The sequence below is a fragment of the Corapipo altera genome, unplaced genomic scaffold (genome assembly GCF_003945725.1).
Source record: "Corapipo altera isolate COAL_440 unplaced genomic scaffold, ASM394572v1 2c, whole genome shotgun sequence".
In the NCBI taxonomy this organism is placed as follows: domain Eukaryota; kingdom Metazoa; phylum Chordata; class Aves; order Passeriformes; family Pipridae; genus Corapipo; species Corapipo altera.
In genome coordinates, this window is record NW_020884923.1 from 2786667 (window position 1) to 2806057 (window position 19391).

At 39.5% G+C, this 19391-nt stretch overlaps 1 protein-coding gene across 1 annotated transcript in view; it reads left to right on the top strand.

Annotated features, from left to right (window-relative positions):
• ACTN2 (actinin alpha 2) overlaps window positions 1-19391 on the top strand; it is a 68944-nt gene that overhangs the window by 48796 nt on the left and 757 nt on the right. Inside the window, exons 13-20 of the mRNA XM_027657265.1 lie at window positions 5737-5845; window positions 6654-6794; window positions 7156-7338; window positions 8483-8617; window positions 9104-9283; window positions 9651-9797; window positions 17298-17363; window positions 18250-18408. Of these exons, the coding sequence (XP_027513066.1) occupies window positions 5737-5845; window positions 6654-6794; window positions 7156-7338; window positions 8483-8617; window positions 9104-9283; window positions 9651-9797; window positions 17298-17363; window positions 18250-18408 (1120 nt within the window). The remainder of the gene's footprint in view (window positions 1-5736; window positions 5846-6653; window positions 6795-7155; window positions 7339-8482; window positions 8618-9103; window positions 9284-9650; window positions 9798-17297; window positions 17364-18249; window positions 18409-19391) is intronic.

A 19391-nucleotide genomic window follows, 5' to 3' on the forward strand; every position in this document is an offset into this window, starting at 1 on the left:
CAACTCTATCAGCGTGTTTTCTTAGGAGAGATGCTCCACCTCTCTGATCGTCTTCGTGGTCTTCCTGTAGACCAGGTCCAACAGCTCCATGTTTTTTATGTTGGGGTCCCCAGAGCTGGATGCAGCACTCCAGGTGGGGTCTCACAAGACCAGAGTAGAGGGACAGAATCCTCTCCCTTGACCTGCTGGCCACACTGCTTTTGATGCAGCCCAGGACACGGTTGGCTTTCTGGGCTGCACGTGCATATTGCTGGATCACACTGAGCTTCTTGTCAACCAACATCCCGAAGTCCTTCTCCCCAGGGCTGCTCTCAAGACATCCTCTGCCCAGCCTGTATTTGTGCATGGGATTGCCCCAAGATTTGTTTCTCTTTATACTAAAGAAAGTTTCATTGTTAATTCAGCTTCATGAGTTATGAGAAACGTGGGGAATGTAGTATACGTAGTGGAGCATCTGCTTACCAGTGTTTAGAACCCTGTGTCCTTTACCTCTGGTGACGCCAGTGAACACTGTATCCTATCTATTTTGGGATTGTCTCTTCTCGGTTGTTTCAGTAATTTGCTATGTGAAGTTAAACAAGTTATTTGTGGCCTGGGCAGCAAAGGTGCTGAAAGCTGAATGCATTTAGAGATGCTCTAATTTGACTTCTCTGCTTCTCCATACAATGGGGCTATGAGTGCCTGATTTTCACCGTGACTCAGTAGCCCAGTTAGGCTTAATGCCCTTGGAGAACACTGAATGAAAGGTCATAAAGGTCAGGTTTTATCATTGGCTTCAAGCAGATAGGCAGCTTCTATTTAAATACTGATTTTAATTATTTATACATCATTCCTCCCACAGTAAGATTATGGAGGAAAATGCTGATTTCTTTCTTCATTCATATTTTTAAAGAAGGATTAATATCTGAATGCTAAGAAATGTGCATTTGCACTACACACACGAAGTGTGTGTATATTTTTTTTCCTCATCACTGAATCAGGCCCTTACAGAAATCATCAGCATCTGTGTCTAAATTCCAAGTCAGTACACCTCCATGTTTTGATTAGTCAATCTCTTGGATGCCTACCATTCCTATTTCAAAGGAGAACAATTGCTGCATGACCTTGAACTCTACTTGTTACAGTTTCCTGTCTGTTCTGATATTTTCTGCTGCAGCAGCTCAGTCCACTGTGTGCTTAAAGGTGAAGTTGCCACAAGCTTGTTGTTTGGTGCTGTTTAGATAAAGGATTTTTGTGTGTATGCAAACAGGTGATTCCAGCTAGGATGCTGCTATAAGATTCCCAACCTGTACAGACTTAGATATTCCTTGGCAAAGAGGCATGACAGGGCTTGGATAGGGCTATACATAAAGCTGAAAGAAGACAGGCATTTCTAAAATGAGATTTACCATTTATGACATAGCAAATGCTCACTTGAGTGAGCTGTACTATGAAGAGCCATGTTAATTTATGATCTTTTGTGCTTATTTTAATATTTTCAATCATCAAGGTAAAACTTTTGGAATGCATTTTCTTGTATACCCATCATTTCTAGTATAGCAACTTAATTTCAGCTAAGCAGACCACTGTCTGTAACACTGATTTGGAGAGTCTTTTTAATTCTGGAGACCTGGGCTCAAATTGTGCTTACGTGCATGGTTAACAGGAGCCTTGTTCTGAAGCAGTGCTAAAGCATATTGCTCAGTGGGTTATTTTTGTGACACTATCACTGTTCCTAAAGCAAGCTCATACTTAAATGCTTCTCTGGATCAGGTCAAAATTTGACTAAACTTTTAATTTTTGACTGATAAGATTGAATTACTAGTAAGAGCAATAGGAATAACTTAATAATTCCCAAGGCTGTAGATTTCAAATGACCAAACAAATAGAAATTAATGTTCTCTTAGAAGGTCTGAAACACATGTGCAGCAGTACTTCATGTACTGCAAAGCAAAACTTTTTACAAAATCTGAAATCTAGTCTCTTTAATGTTGAGAGAGATATAAAAATTAGTAGGGCAAGGAATGTAAGCCTGTGTTTTATTTCCAAGCAATTAGTCTCTTATGAGTTATTTCTTTCTTTGAACAGAACTTTGAACTTTCTGTTCTTTGAACAGAAAAATGTTCTGTGACACATATAATACACTTATTTGAAGTAAACAACAGCAGGCCCAGAGGGGTAGTGGAGCTACACTAATGCCACTTGGTAATCTAACTTACAATTTTTGATCCACCAGTGCCCTTTTTAAGAGTTGTTTTGATGTTATTCTCTTACCTATTGTGATGTCCACATAACATATCCCTGGAAGAAATAGGGTAGCAGAGATCTTATGGGCAATGACTGAACCTCCCTGGCAGAGCTGGTGGAGGAATGTGGCACATTACCTTCCAGGACTTTGATTGGAGCTGGCTAAACTCCAATTAGTGAGGGAAAGCAGTCCCTCACTTTCATGGAAGGACCTGCCCTTACCCTAATTGACAAAAGGAAATAAGCGATCCATTGAAGCAAAAATAAAACTTGCTCTCTCAGGAACATCATCTAATAATCTCAATATACTATAATGAAAAAACCCAACTTCCAGCCAAAAATTCAGAGCAGGAAAATAAATCTTAGCCTCTTTCATCCAAAACTCCATGCTCCTGACTTAAAATTTCTTAGCAGATAGATGGCTTTTGTTGCATCCCTTGAAGGCTAATGAAAAGACTTGCTCCAAAGGAGGAAGCAAATTTTTGTATTGAGGAGCCTTTTCATAGTATGACTTGCTGGCAGCTTTCTCTGTACATATAACAGTTTAGTTTCACAATTTTGGGTTGGTTTTGTTATTTTTTTAAATTGTTAGGAGGATTGGGTTATAGAACACCTAGGCAAACTTGACACCTACAAGTTTATCAGCCCTGATGGGATGCACCCACAAGTGCTGAAGGAGCTGATGGACACCATAGCAAGGCTGCTCACAATAGTCTTTGAAAGTCCATGGTAATCAGGAGAGGTGCCTGAGGACTGGAAGAAAGCAAATGTCACCCCAGTATTCAAAAAGAGCAAGAAGGAGGACTCGGGGAACTACCACTCACTCAGCCTCACCTCAGTCCTTGGAAAGGTGATGGAGCGTCTTATTCTGAAGACCATGCCCACCCACATGGAAGATAAGAAGGTGATCAAGAGAAGTAAGGTAAATCATGCTTGACCAATCTGATTGCCTTGTACGAAGAGGCAACTACCTGGATGGATGAGGAGAGAGCAGTGGATATTGTCTACCTTGACTTCAGCAAGGCTTTCAAGACTCTCTCACAACATCCTCATGAGGAAACTCAGGAAGTGTGGACTGGATGAGTGGACAGTGAGGTAGATTGAGAACTGCCTGAATGGCAGATCCCAGGGGGTTGTACTCAGTGGCAGAGAGTCTAGTTGGATTCCTGTCACTAGTGGTGTCCCACATGGGTCAATACTGGGCCCAGAGTTGTTTACCTTGTTCATCAGTGACTTGGATGGAGGGGCAGATGCCTCCTTAGCAAGTTCACTGATGGCAGAAAGTTGGGAGGAGTGGGTAAATATCCCAGAGGGCTGTGCAGCCCTTCAGCAGGACCTCGACAGGTTGGAGAATTAGGCAGAGCAGAACTGTCTGAAGTTCAACAAGGGCAAATGCAGGGTCCTGCAACTGGGAAGGAATAATCCCCTGCACCAGCACAGTCTGGGGGCTGACCTGCTGGGAACTAGCTCTGCAGAGAAGGATCTGGAAGTCTTGGTGGACAATAAGCTGTCCATGAGCCAGCAGTGTGCCCTGGTGGTCAAGAAGGCCAATGGTATCCGGGGGTGCATTAGGAAGAGCATTCCCAGCAGGTTGAGAAAGGCGATCCTGCCCCTCTACTCAGCCCTGGCAAGGCCACATCTGGAGTGCCATGTCTGGGCTCCTTAGTACAAGGGAAATGTGGAGCTCCTGGAGCAGGTCCAGCGGACAGCTACAAAGATGATTAGGGGACTGGAGCATCTCTCTTGTGAGGAAAGGCTGAAGGAGCTGGGCCAGTTCAGCCTTGAGAAGAAACAACTGAGATGGGACCTCATCAGTGTCTCTAAGTATCGCAAGGGAGGGTGTCAAGAGGATGGAGCCAGGTTCTCCTGAGTGGTGCCAAGCAACAGGACAAGAGGCAAAGGGCAGAAACCAAGTCACAGGAAATTCCATCTGAGTATGAGGAAGAATTTCTTTACTGTGAGGGTGGCTGAACACTGGAATATATTGTCCAGAGAGGTTGAGTCTTCTTTACTGCAGATATTCAAGAACTAGCAGGATGCAATTCTGTGCAATGTGCTCTTGGATTACCCTGCTTCAGCAGGGAGGTTGGACCAGATGACCCCCTGTGGTCCCTTCCAACCTGACCCATTCTGTATTTCTGTGATTCTGTTATGGCATTTTATTTTTACCTGTTTTACCATTCTTCACTTTCAACAGTCAATTGATTGCAGAACATCTGAAACCTCTTTTAAACAGAATGTTTCACATACTTCTCAGCTTTATCCCAAATCAGTTTGCTCTGTGGAGGAAGCATGAGCACTGCCTCTGACCTACAGAGCTTCTGGCTTCTGGCCTGTGGCTTCACAGAGGAAAACTGCCTCTATTCTCCTTTTGTCCTCTGTGATTCTCTATGTTACTGGCAGTGTGATCTGTACAATCTTCTTGCAAATTGCCTAGGGAAGAATACTCAAAAAAAGGAAAAAAATTCTATCTGCATTTACTGACTTACTCAAGCCTCAAAGTAAATCTTAGATTCATATTGCCATGTGTGACATAATCACAATCTCTGCAATGCTTAATACTGGGCAAAGTGTCCTCAAGGATCAGCCAAGAGCTGAATTCAGTGGATGGTGATACACTGATAAAAATGACTTTCCAAAGTGTCAAACACATGTATTGTGTTATGGATAGGTATTATCTGCCACCAAAATCAAAAATTCAGTTTGAGGCAGACTCAGTGCAGAGTCTCAGTACAGAGCCTTAAAAATTTATTCCAGTCTCAGGTACAATAGTAAGTTCTTTCTATCAGTATAATATAAGCCTATAAGGTAGGTGAAAAAGGAATGGTAACTGCCACATCCTTTCTGGGTGTGCTGATTCATGCTGGTGGCATATGTGGGTGTGAAGATCCCTGGTCTCTAAACTAGCCAGTTCTGTGGTGTAGCTCTGTGAGGAGTTCCTGAAAAGGAAGATGAAAATTGCTCTCTGTGTCCCAGATCTGGGCAGCCCCTATTAGTATTGCCTGTGAGATAGATTATGCTTTGAATGAACCTGAGGTATATTTCTCAGTTAAATATTTTCAGAGCATAAAAGGATTGAAAGGACCATTGGATTATTTAGAACAAAATATATATTTCAGGCCAATTAATTTAAAACTGTACCAATCATCAGAAACTTGATAAACACCCAGACTAGAGCATGATGGTCTTTGGGAGATCAAATTGCTTGTGCCACAGGAATAGCTAAGATAAAGATGCTTAGACACCTTAATTGTCTTTAATACCTGGATGTCACAGATGGATACTTGATTTTTCTCACAACAGAGGAGATTGATCCTGATCCTGTGCTGTGCTTCTTGAAATGCTGAATGTCTAGATCACACATTCCTATACTGCAACACTTGCTTGCCTTGAGGAGAAATATTGCAAAAAAAGAGGGGAAGAATTACTGAGGGCCAGTGGAAATGTGAACAGGCAACTGCTCCTGTCTTTCAGAAAGTCACACAGATTTTTGTCTTCACTCTTTCTTAGTGAACTAGACTACCACGATGCTGCAAGTGTCAATGATAGATGCCAAAAGATATGCGACCAATGGGACAGCCTGGGAACACTCACTCAGAAAAGGAGAGAGGCACTGGAGGTAAACCATATAACAACGATCAGCAGTTCAGCTGAGGCAGGGAGGGGGAAATGAACCATTTATTTCAGATCTGGAAATGGTGCCATTGAGCATCCACTTTGGAATCCAAACCCTTTCCTCAGATCTCCATTTCATCTTTGTGTGATTTCATTTGCAAACAGATAGGATTGCTCAGAGCAGACTTGAGAGTACTCAGCTGCCAGGGATACTTCTAAAGCAGCAATAAGTGGCATGTAGTTTGTAGCACCACTCTGGGAATTTGATGTCCAGCATGGCTAACAAAAGCCATTGGTTACATACCTTTTCATCCTTGTCTGAATTTGCAGTCTTGCATGCTTATCTGGCCAGCAGTGGGTTAATTTTTTCATAGTAAGTATTCCAAAGCACTGAGTTACTTTCCAAAACCTTGTTTCTTAGGAAAAGAGGAAGTCACATGTATGCCAAAGTGGAAAACATATGTCTAACTCTTCCTTTTTGTACTTACAAGAAATTACTAAATTTACTAAATCAAGATTAGCAGATTTTAGTTCATTTGCAGATAGATCCCAACAAAAATACTTAAAATATCAGTAGTTATACTTCAAAGGCATACACTCACCCCTTTTAATGTGTTAGATATGAGAGTATCTTTACTGCAATTAGTCCCATTGCCTTGAGTGGGAATCCTCAAAGCAGGTGGTGAAATCAGTCAATGCAATCAAATGCTTTGAAAAGACAAGGCACGACTTTGTGCATGGGTGGGTATGTGTTCTGTGGAGCTAGATCTTGCCCTAATAACAAAGGAATGTACTTTGCCCAACCTGTACAGAGGACGGAGAAATTGCTTGAAACAATCGATCAGCTTCACCTGGAGTTTGCCAAAAGAGCTGCTCCTTTCAACAACTGGATGGAAGGTGCTATGGAAGACCTACAGGACATGTTTATTGTTCATAGTATAGAGGAAATTCAGGTAAATGTTTTTTTTTTTGCTTAGAGTCATAGGGAAAACAAGAAAGGAAGATTTTCCTTCCGGGAGAGTAGAACACTTGTAAGAAAAATACCCATATCTCCTTGACATTTTCTTTGTGATGGGCCATGCCTGCTCTATTATAAATAGAGGTCTTTGTTGGTATGAAACAATGGTCCTGATAAAGTCCTTGAGGGCTGTTTTGTGAATGTATCTAAATGTGTTATTTCCTGTATCTACAGATACATGTAGACAGGATGTTTGAGAGGCTGAGAGAGGAGCTGTGCTTATTTACAGCAGATGTTTCAGATGTTGGAAGAAATGTTAAAGTTTTCATGGTTTCCCCCTCTGTTTCTGATTTTAGAGTTTGATCTCTGCACACGATCAATTTAAAGCAACTTTGCCAGAGGCAGATGGTGAAAGACAGGCCATACTGTCGATCCAGAATGAAGTTGAAAAAGTTATCCAGAGTTATAGCATGAGAATAAGTGCAACCAATCCTTACAGCACTGTTACTGTTGATGAGATTCGCAACAAGTGGGAAAAGGTAATGTATGCTAAATACATAAAGGATATTGTAACATGTTCTAGTGTTCTAGTTTAGGAATACTGAGAATATTCAGAGAACTTTAAAATAAGTCTCTAAATTATTCTAGATCATCAGATGCCAGAATGAACTTTCTACAGTACCTTATGCAATCATTTATGTTTGCCAGGCTCGCTTCACAATATCCCTTGCTCCCGTCACTCAGTATTACCTATGTCCTCCTTGGCTTTTAGTGGGGCAAGAGAAGCATGTGTTCAGGCTAATGCAGAGCTGGTGGCTGGCCAAGGGGTGCTGTTAAAAGAACATAAAATTATCGTATTCTCTCTCTCTACTATAAACAGTAGTATGTGTGTTTCTTCTACCCAGATGCTGCTTTTCACAAATGTTCTATAAAATTAGCATTTTTGGGACCATTAATGTTCCATCCAATTAGACTGGAATTGGTATTGGCAATTGAAAATTCCTGGAGAGGGATTAAAGAGAGGCACCTAGAGCATTCCCACAAACTTTATTTAATTAGGAACCAAGACAGATAATATGCTGAAGGTACATTATTGTGTAGAGTGTAGAATTACATAAACTTACATGGACAAGAACACACCCTCAATGGGTTATAAAAACCAAGCAGTAAGGACTAAGGCCAGAATCTCCCTGGGCAATTCAGAAGGGTAAGCCAAACAAAAGCATTTGCAATGAATTAGAGACCTTCAGATCCACATGATGGACAGAACATGTCTCATACTGTCATAATGGCTGTGCTCAAATAAAATGATTTGCACCAGCTGTTCTTAGAACAATTACATAGAGATTGTAAAATCACCCATACTTCAAAAGAAAAACGAAGTAACTGCTCTAACAGCAGTTCAAGTGAAATAATTGTCTTGAACTTGAATCCAGCCAGAGGTGAGAATTTCTTCCCTCTCCATTTCAGTCTGTCTCGTCAGGCTGCCCAAGACCACGTTATCAATTTCATATGTTAGCAAAGAATTTGTTAATAAAAGAGTAATCATGATTCTGGCTTGTTCTTCTGATATAGACCTTCAGACCAATAACAAAAATTAGTCACTGCAGACTTATTTGTTCCATTTATTTTTAAACTGTTCGATTGTGCCTACTCACATTTAGTACTTTCCCACTGTAACAGGTGAAGCAGCTGGTGCCCCAGAGGGATCAATCCTTGCAGGAGGAATTAGCCCGCCAACACGCCAACGAGCGCTTGCGTCGCCAGTTTGCCGCTCAGGCCAATGTCATCGGGCCATGGATCCAGACCAAGATGGAAGTGCGTGTCAGACTCTCATGCAGAAACTGATGAACAAAGCGGTTTATAATTTTTTTATCTCTACTTTATATACAGGGCAACAGCAAAGTCCATGATAGTTTACCAGGTGTTTGATCCTGAACTATTTAGCACCTGTTAAGGTGATTTTTAAAACTGTGGAAGCTTGTACAAGTGGTATCTTAATGGTGAGCAGGAGATTCAGCTCTGAAAAATCAATCACTAAACAATTACTGTTTAGCTTCTGCTTTTTGTAGAAATGATACTAAGATCACTGGGGTCTCAATGTTGACTCCAGATATAAATGTGCCACATTTCTTTTGAAATGTGTTTTCTATGGCAAAATTTCTCATCTCCACTATATGAATGTTTTATTACTATTGCTTCTTAGTATGAAAATACAATGCATTTATGTTAAAGTTGGTCAAATTAGCAAATATGAAGCTAAAATTTTGTGGGACTGGGGGGTGTCTTTGTTTCTTCCGACAGGAAATCGCCCGCAGTTCTATTGAAATGACAGGGCCTTTGGAGGACCAGATGAATCAGCTGAAGCAATATGAGCACAATATCATTAATTATAAACACAACATTGACAAACTGGAAGGAGATCATCAGCTTATACAAGAAGCCTTGGTGTTTGACAACAAGCACACGAACTATACTATGGAGGTAGACATTTACTCCCTTTTGTACTTGTCAGTTTATTCTGCCCTCTTCTGCTGTGTAACTACTGTTCCTGATACGAAGGTACTGCCACAAATGATGAAATTTGGCAGGTTTTATGATAATCTCATAAGATTTGTTTTATTTTCATTTATTTTCACTTTTAGTGAAGAAGTACCCATTTTAGAAATGAGTTCTGTATTTTTCTGAAGGCCATTTTTATTTTTGATGATCCTTGGTCATAATACAGAGTTAGTGGTATGGAAAATGTATCACATAAATACTTGGAGCTGATTTTTTTCTTATTGTACTTTTTATACCCTTAGAAGAATATATTTGATTCTGTAATAAATAAGTATTTTCTCTCTCATAGCACATCCGTGTTGGATGGGAGCTTCTACTTACCACCATTGCTCGAACTATCAACGAGGTTGAGACTCAGATCCTCACAAGAGATGCCAAGGGTATCACCCAGGAACAAATGAATGACTTCAGAGCATCATTCAATCATTTTGACAGGGTACAGTACTCCTGCTTTTTCTCAACTAGCAATCTTTATTCTTCCTTAAAGTGAGTTTCTTTTCATTCCAAATGTAAGCCTTTTTAAAAAACTGCAAATGCAGTAGCAATGGGCTCTTTTTAAAGGAGAACAAAAAGATCAGTTAAGAAAGAATTTATAGCCTTATAAAGTCATAGAATGGCTTGGGTTGGAAGGGACCTTAAGGATCATCTATTTCCACCCCCCACCTTGGGCAGGGATGACACTCGCTAGGTCAGGTTGCTCAGGGACCCACACGACCTAATAGCATTGTACAGATAAATTAAAGATTAATTTTTACTCTTTAAATGTAGTGCAGAATTATAGTTCTGCTAATATGGTTTAGTATTTGTTCAAATAACAACTAGAGCTGAATAAATCTGTGTGTTTTGGCTAATAACATGCCCTTTATTTTAAGATAGTACAGCATGTTCTATGTACTTGCTGTTTGCTTACATCTCATTAAATTAAGATGTAATCTGGATTACAGGTTTGGTTTTTTTTGAATCACAAGTTATGTCCCTAGAAATATATTTGTAGGAAATATAACTGGGGCACTGATAGCTGTCCAGGAATATCCTTTATTTTTCTGGCTGCGTATGGGAAATAACAGGCTGTTATTTTTGTCACTTATCTAAATATTGATGAATAAAAAAGTAGGAAGGAAAACACTACTGTGAAGAAACTTACCTCTATAAGTTATGCAGTATTCATGGTCAGAGGGTTAAAAAGATAACCACTAATAGACACAATAGCAGGCACAATGCAGATAGGGATCTGACATTCCCAACTGGAGAACTATCTGTACATGAGTTAGCTTTGATGGCTCTGCGCTCCCTTGAACCCACCTTCAAAACCAAGTTCGCAGTTCACGTACTGAAAAAAGTTACCACAACGCAGCATCGAGCTGTTGTCTTTTTACCAGTACGGATTGCTGTACTTAACAGTCTATGCATAACTTTTGACTTATATTCTGTTATCATGTGAGTCAGCTTCTTCAAATCATTTCAGGCTATAGCAAAATGCCACTTTCTTTTCCCTTACATCCTGTTTGTCCAGCTCTACTCAAACTGGTTACCCATACCTGCACTTGCATTTGATATCCATTGGGTACTGACAGTCTTAGTTTGCTAAATATTGTTTAGAATACCCTTAACTGTTTAGAAAGAAGAACAGAATTGCCAAACCTCTGCTTTCTGAAGAAACACGCAAGCATAAGGAAGTTTAGCTACACAGGAAAAATCTCAATGTGATCCTAATGCAGCATAATTCTTTTTTTTTTTTTTTTTTTTTGTATTTTCTAAGGAAGTAGAAGATAACATCACAGAAACAGAGATGAGTTTTCTGGGGTGGAAGGATGTAGCATACTAAATGGCTTTCCCAATGCACTGGAGCAGATAACTGAGCAATTAGAGCTATTAAAAGCAGACAGAGTACCAGGCCTGGATAAATTACACGCCAGTATTTGAGAGACCTCATTAAAGGAAAACAGGGACTTTGCACAAACACTTGACAGCTCCCTAAAAACAAGGAAGCAAGGTGACTGAATCCTGGTATATCTTACACTGGATGGCTATTTGTAGGATCCCTGTACCTTTGTAGTTCACAGATGAGTTCTCTGGCACACTTGCAGCAAGGCTGGTTTAGTGGCTGAGGAGATACTATGGCCATCTCTTGGTGCTTCACAATGTCTTGAAGGGAAAAGCTAAATCATACACCAACCGTCCCTATTGTTATGGATTTTTAGGCTTTGCAGATACAGTAAGACTGAGATAGCAGAGGATACAATAGAACAAGGCCTTAAGAAAGTCTGCATGACCCAGAAGAGGGTGGTCATGTCACACAGCTGGCAGCACACTGGAGATGGGCTACAACAATAATGTGTAACACAAAAATTGCTTCCCATCTCCTAGATTCTTACCTATTCCTGACTGTCTCCTTTCCTCAGGCTATAATGATTCATGACTTCAGGCTGTGCTCCTTCTGCCCTGGCTTCTGTTGCAGGAAGCCTGAGTGGCTGGGTCAGAGGGGTAAGGAGACAGATAATTCATCTATCATTCATGATTCATACTCATTTGTTTCTATGGCCTCAATAACCTGGGCCTAGACTGCAAGTTTAGCTGTAGACCTTGCCTTCCCTCATTTCAGATATAATCCAACAGCCTTACAAGAGAGGTGTGGAAGGATTACGTAAAGGGAAAGACCCTTTTGCAAATGCCCTCTTTAGTGGACCCCTTCTGTCAGCATCAGACATGGGAAACTAGTCTAGGAGGACTTCTGACAGTGTAACAATTATGTACTCTGTAGCATAATGCAAGTTAAAGAAAGGAAGAAGGTAAGCTCTAAAACCACTCAGCCATCAAGCCAGGCTTTCTGCAGGGGACAGATAGTAGAAACACTGATAAAAGAGAAGCTTATACGGATTAAATTACAGTGTTACTTAATGGACAGATGCAACTCAATCTACACAGGCTAGAAGGAGATATTGAACAAACATGTTTGAGAAAGGCAGGCTCAATTTTCATTTTTCTGTCTTTCCTATGTCCTTGCACACATGAATCTTTGGTGTTGGTGAATAAAGGAAACTTAGGGTGCTTCAGAGTTATGTCAGCTTACACAAAATAATGAAGACTTTAAACTTGGAATTTAGACAGAGAAGGCAGTAATGGATTCTTTTATGGTCTTGATTTCCTTAAATAGAAATGAAGATTAAAGTGGATTATCTGAAAGTAAGCACTAACATGAAAAATACTGTCTTTTCCATGTCAGATGGAATTAACAGTATATGTAAAAATTTTGTTGCACTTAGCAGCATATCTGAATGCCTGATGCAGTTTAAAAAATACTCTGAAAGAATTGGACTGCCGTTCACAAGGATGAATAGCCAGAGAGGATCCTGAAAATTAATACTGTCTCTGACAAGGAGGCTTTAAATATCTAAGCACAACAGAATCATTTATGCATGCTATAGCTCTGACTTCTGTGGCATTTCTCCAATTTAAAACATTTCTTAATGTCTGACTCTCAGTCTGTGTTGAGGATGTCAGCAAAGTACTAATAGGCAGAGTACTCCCTCATTTTAAAGAACATTTTTTGGGTATACATAAATCTAACGTTTTATAGATTGCTTCTAGAAACAACATCCTTTGCTTATAAATCTGTGGAAGAAACCTCTGTCTTCCTCCCCAGGAAGACTGTATTAAAAAAATAAAAATCTTACAGTTCATAACCCATTATGTGGCTTAATTCTGGAGTTTTTAATCCTTTGAAAGAGAGCTAGATAATTGGGTGAATAGTTTTAAATGTCTTCTACATCTCAAATATTTGAAAGAAAGCTCTTCAGCATTTTACAACTTTTTTTTGGGGGGGAGGCTGTATGTCCCAGATTCTCAAAATGGCTTAAATGGGCACCATGCATCTAAGAATTACAAGGGCAGGAAGACTTCTGTTTCTGTCAGTGCATCCACCATCAGAGATGCGGTGGCACAGAAAGCTTTACAAGTCACCTTTGTAAAGGCAAGTGGTAAATATGCTCTCTCCCTTGGGTCAAGGGGGCAGCCCTCCTGTGTTTCCAACAGGCAGGTACACACGCTGGTACCCCAGAGGTTATTCCTGAGGATGCTGCTGCTTTCCCATTACTCCTTGCTGGAGGTTGTGCCTGAGGGCACAGTCTAGTTGTAGGTATAAATATAAATCTTTAGCAGTGCTGTTATTTCCTTCCTTAATGTGACTGCACAGACTGAAAAAGAGAAAGTGGGACACAATGTCTGAATCACAGAAGCAGCTTAGAAGTGTTCAAAATGATGCTGAATAATGGTATGCAGCCAAACTGGGACACCACACAGACACATTGTCAGTCACTGGTTTTGAAGTCTTTTTATGGAGGGATTCCTTTTTCTATTCAGTATATTTAGTAAATTCTAAATAAGATTGTGAAGTATGTGAGAAAATATCTGCAGCTGCTCTGCCTGCAATATCCTAATGGCTGCTAACATATTCTACTATTGATTTTTGTGCAAACTACAGACTTCAAGTAGGAGGTCTGCATGATGAACAATAGCATCATACCACCCTATATTTTACTAAAAGAAAAACAACAGCTCCCTACTAAAGGAACCATATATTCAGGCTTATGCAGGTCAATTAGCATTCAGGAAAATGAAGGACATATTTAAGAATGGATTAGTTTGACTCAGAAGCTCACTTGTTTTATAAAGCCAAATATAAATCACAAGGAGGAGGGAAAAGATTTCTGGGGACTAATAATGAAACATGAAGTAAGTTTTCAGTGTTTTACTTTGTATTGGCAGGAAAAGATGAACAAGTCAAAGTTATTTATATGCCTTAAAAAATGAATTTCAGTGCCTAATGTTGGTCTACAAACAATAAAAATAAATGGCACGAGCTATTTCCAAATGAGAAAGCCTTTGCATGGACTTGTTCTATGCCTTAATTACAAAATGCTATTGAATCCCTTGAAACTCTGATATACTGCTAAGGCAAATATGCCTTTTTAGGTCACATACAACGGAGATTAGAAAAGAAAATTTCACTACAAGAATGTGAGAATCTGCTATAGCACTTGGCACAACTACTTGGACACTCACTAGGGAGTCCCACTTAACCAGATGACAGCTCTGAGCTCCAGCACAACCATTGCACTTCTCTCCTAAAGAAAATGGTTTCTTGGTAGATGTGCTGTCCTCTCACTCCCATCTGCCCTTCGCTGCTTCTTGCATGACTCCCACTGCCCTGTGTGCCTGGATGGGGAGCTCATGCACACACTGACCACTGACTCCCCGGAGGAGTCAAGTAGCTCATAGTCCTCTACCAACAGCTGCTAGAGATGGATGACAGTGTTTGGCTCTTAGCTCCCATTTTTAGATCATTTTATTTGCAGTCACAAAATAGTATCTTCAGCTTTAGAAATAAGGTAAATTAGAAATAACTTCGCCCCTGCTGTGACCTTCCATAGCCTGTCTCCAGGATGGTTTTTGAAAGCTTTAAGCCAGTCTAGACTAACATTTTCAGGGTGATAAAATAAGCCATTTTGAATGCTTTATAGCAGGAATTATCCTATAAAATGGAAATATTAAAGGATAAAATGTTTACTGTGATTATGGCTTTTAACAAAATGCTGCTCCAGATTTGTAACTTTGCTTTTTTTCTCTTCATTGACTTCCCACTGTTATTTTTCATCTTCCCTTTATGGATCTGGTGGATGTTGACACAGAGGGAGTCAATAACAGCATGATATTTCAAAAAATGCATGGTGTTATTAACTTAATAAAGTACCACTTCATCTTATTAGTATATTAAATAAGCCCAGTGCATTTGTTAAAACTTCTATAATTTTACTTATGCATAGCTATATAGAAATTTTTAAAAAATAAATTATTCATCTAGCAGGCAAATATGTAGCAGACAGAAAAACTTGGATCTTTTCCAAAATGACTGTAAAATCAATAGTGGTAATTTTTCATCTTAGAACATCTTTTTAATTGTATTTATGCTAACTCAGTCTAAAGTACCTCTCTGATAGTACACACTGTGTATGAACAGGAACAAAAAGACAAGCCAGTCTGTTTTTAAGAATTTAGTGGCAGTTTTTTAACCTGCAAAATAGAAAAAAGTATTGGTTCAAAAAAAAAAATTGGTTCAGTTTGATGTGGTGTTACTAGAAGCCACTTAACCTAGAATTCAATGTGGCTTTTTTAAAATCAGTTTTCAAAGCAAAACCTGAATGTATAGATTAAAGAAGACAGATAACTGAAAATAAGTTGCCAATTAAAAATTTATTTTGTACTTCTCTCTTTTGAGATATGTATATTATATTAAGTAATATTATCAGATCAAGAGTGAAGAAATAGTAATTGAGTGGGAAAATATGTTTTGCCCAGGTTCAGTGATATTTTTATTGCATCTCACATACCCTGCATGACAATAGAAAATGAAGGAAGCAAATGGCAGTTCAATAGAACTAAAACTGCCTTGTCAGCAAAAATGTTTATAAAACCCAAAACAAACTCTGTGGAGGAAGCAGAGTTTTGACTCTTTAGTTGAAGTGAGGACCCTCTTTCACTAAGAAAAACGCTAAAGCATGAAACTGCAAAAACCGTATACTTTTCAGGTAATTCATTGCAATATGCTGACATACATTTCCATGAAATTCTGTAAAAATGTGATTATTAATAGAAAAGTAGAATGTTCTCTACTAACCAACTAACCTGATCTGTGACTTTTCTTTCTTTCCTTTCACCTTCCCAAATGCATGACCTGTGATGGGGATGCTAGGACGAGTCTCACAATCTACAGTCTGATGAATTTAAAGCCTGCCTCATCAGTCTAGGACAGGTTGGAAATGACCTGCAGGTAGAGGAAACTGATTTAATTCTGTTTTCAAACAGACCAATATAATAGCCAGAGAGACTGTGTGTTTAAACTCCAGTCTATTGGTCATAATGCTTTGAAAAGATCCTATATCTGGGAAGACAACTGGATTAGATGGACTGTCAGCATCGCTCGGAGCTGTATTTTTCTAAGTGGTTTATATGCAGTTTGTTTCTTTTACTTGGCTTGAGATGTTTTATTTGGATAGATACCCAGGGGAGCTCCTATGCTTCTTGCACTCAGACTTTTCCCAATTTTTCTTTCCTAGGACTCAGTACAAGTTCTCTTATGCTTTATCCAGATTGAGGATGATACAATTCTCTCCAAACCACTGCATTATATCACAGCACAGAGGAAACAGCTACCTTCTTACTATCATGCCATTTAATGTTTACTCAGCTTTCAGTCCAGAATGTCAAAGATATGTTATTGCCTGGAAAACAAGCAACCTCATTTTATACAAGGACTTCAACTGACCTCCTTCTAAGTCTTGTAAATCTCATCCTTTAAGCCAGTATGCATATCTCTGCTGTAGTCCAGGTCTTGACAGCCAGCAGTCAGAAAGAAAATCCCTGTACTTATTTCCCATATGTCAGCAAACAGCTCTCATAATGCACCTACCCTGGCCTTGGAGTGAATTACATGACTGTTTTTTACTATACTTATAGCCACAACAGATTCCATGCAGAACCTCTCAAAGACATTTCATATCAGGGAGGCAGCTTGAGCATCTCCTGAATTTGACTAGTTTAGTAACAAACTTTTCTCCTTGCCCTTCTCTTTGTCTTCCATGGTTGTGTTCTCTGTATTCTTGTCCCATTCATCTCCTCTTCTACCTTGTCTCTCCCCTGACCTTTCCTGATGTTACTTTTTGTGGTGAAAATGTCTGTTTCCTGTGTGTAATATGTTAGTTACTTCTTCCTCCTCTAAAACTGATGATGATTCTGGTGACCTGATCGGGCAACATCAATGAAATACTGTTCATGCACTGGATCCAATATGCCAATGGTCTAAACTCGTCATCTCTCTGGAAATTGCCTGGGATTCTTCAAACCTTCCCTTCTATATTCCTTACATTGTTTTGGTCAATAGAGGAAGAATGGATTGATGGACCATGATGATTTCAGAGCTTGCTTAATTTCAATGGGTTATGATTTGGTATGAGTTTTAAGAAACAATGTCAACTGATTCTGCTTATAGCTATAATGTTAACCACAGTAACACTAAAGCTTGTTTAAATAGACAGAATACTAATATAATTACACAAGATATACTATTTTCTTGTTTCTTTGTTTTTTCTCTAACTTCAAATGGTTAAAAGGGAAGTTAAAACTAGACACTTGAAAACCATATTCTGTGATCCAATGCATTGCTCTTTGAATTAAGGAAATTTTAAAAGTTGAAATTAGGAGTTACTAAATTATTTTTTTTTAAACTTATCCTTTTCTATCTGCATGATGAAGAATGAGTTTGTTAGTGTTTAATTTTCATAAATTTGCTTTGAGAGTTGCATTTTCTTTGCTTCGATTACTTATTCTAAAAATTTCCTCCCAAATTCACCCAAACAAAATGATCATCCTTAGTTAAACTGACATGTACTTGGCACAAAATTTTCAGAATTGTTCCCTCTCTTATTTCAGTGGGTCTGCAAGTACACTGTTTCTTGGGCTATTGTTTCACCTTCCTGTGTGGTACCTAAATTTACAATGGTTTTAGGATGAGGTGGAAAATGAAGTGTTAAGTTAAAACAAGTTAAACAGGCATTGAGGGAGGGTAGGAGGGAGAGAAACTGGAGACAGTTAATTGAAAGGTACATAATTGGTAGTTAGGACAAAGGATACATTTTTCAGAAGCACAGTCCTTTTTACAAAAGAGGGGTGGGCATTTAAGATCCCAGATTTCATCAACTCTGACGTTGATGTTCCTAAGTCAGGAAAATGCTTTAAAGGGTCAGTAACCAGTGGTTCCGACTGGTTTGTGAGAAGTTTGGGCTGCTGGAGATTGATATTACGGTGACCATTTTTTGTTTTGAATTCTGTGAAAGGGTGAAGCTGAGTTTGCCCGAATCATGTCTCTGGTTGACCCCAATGGGCAAGGAACCGTCACCTTCCAGTCCTTCATTGACTTCATGACCAGAGAAACGGCAGACACAGACACAGCTGAGCAAGTGATAGCTTCCTTCAGAATCCTGGCTTCAGATAAGGTCAGTCACCATGCTGCTGGCTGTAAGAATTCAACAGCTTTCCTCTCTAGCCCTTCTTATACAAGCCTTTTAGTAATAGTGAAGCTTTGTTTGCAGTTTGTAAAACTTCAGAGAAAGCAATTGCCTTTTTGTCTTGCTTGGAACCAAGATTCTTACCTGAAATGGGTGCAGAATACAAGGCTTGGTCCATGTATTCTCATATCCCAGAGAGCAAACACAAAATCAGACATCTTAGACAAGACTTGGACAGTTGGTCTGTATAATGGATATATTGTACATCAGGCTATTTCCACACAACATCCTTGATTAGAGAGGAACTCATTCTGCCTTTCATGCTGTTGTCTGGATGTTTCAATGTGAAGTTTGGGCGTCTGGAACATAGCCTGAGTCAGTTGCACAAGACTTTACCTAATTTTGAGCCATGTTGTGACCAAACAGCTCATTCAACAGGGCGATGCAATGTGGTGTACCCCTATCCCAGGAGGAGCCAGAAGGAGGAGGCCCTAGTTACAGGGTTTGTGGGGGAAGCTCCTGAATTTGGCATACTTTCCTGCCCACTGCCAGATCCACTGGTGAGTGGTGTATGAAGATGAGAGGGTATATAATGGCAACACAAGAGCTTCTGGAGGAGTCAGGGCCATAAACAGTGCTGCCAGGAAACCAATCCTGTGCTGTGCAGAAAGGAGAGATCACAGCAGCACAGGTCTATTTGCCCAAGCTCGCTCTATTGATTTTCTCATTCTGCTTGCTTGTATTGATTTTGTGATCTCAGTTAATGTGGACCACATTTTGAATTCCAGACATGTACTCAGTAGCAATTCATGTGGAAGATGGTCTCAGGAAAGGTCTCAGGAAAAAATGGTTTTCATTACACTGCTATTTTAAGCAACGTCAAGTCTGTTAACAGAGGGTATCCCTCATATCATAAATGCAAACCATTAAGAACAATAATGCATCTTTCACTACACATATATTAGAATCTT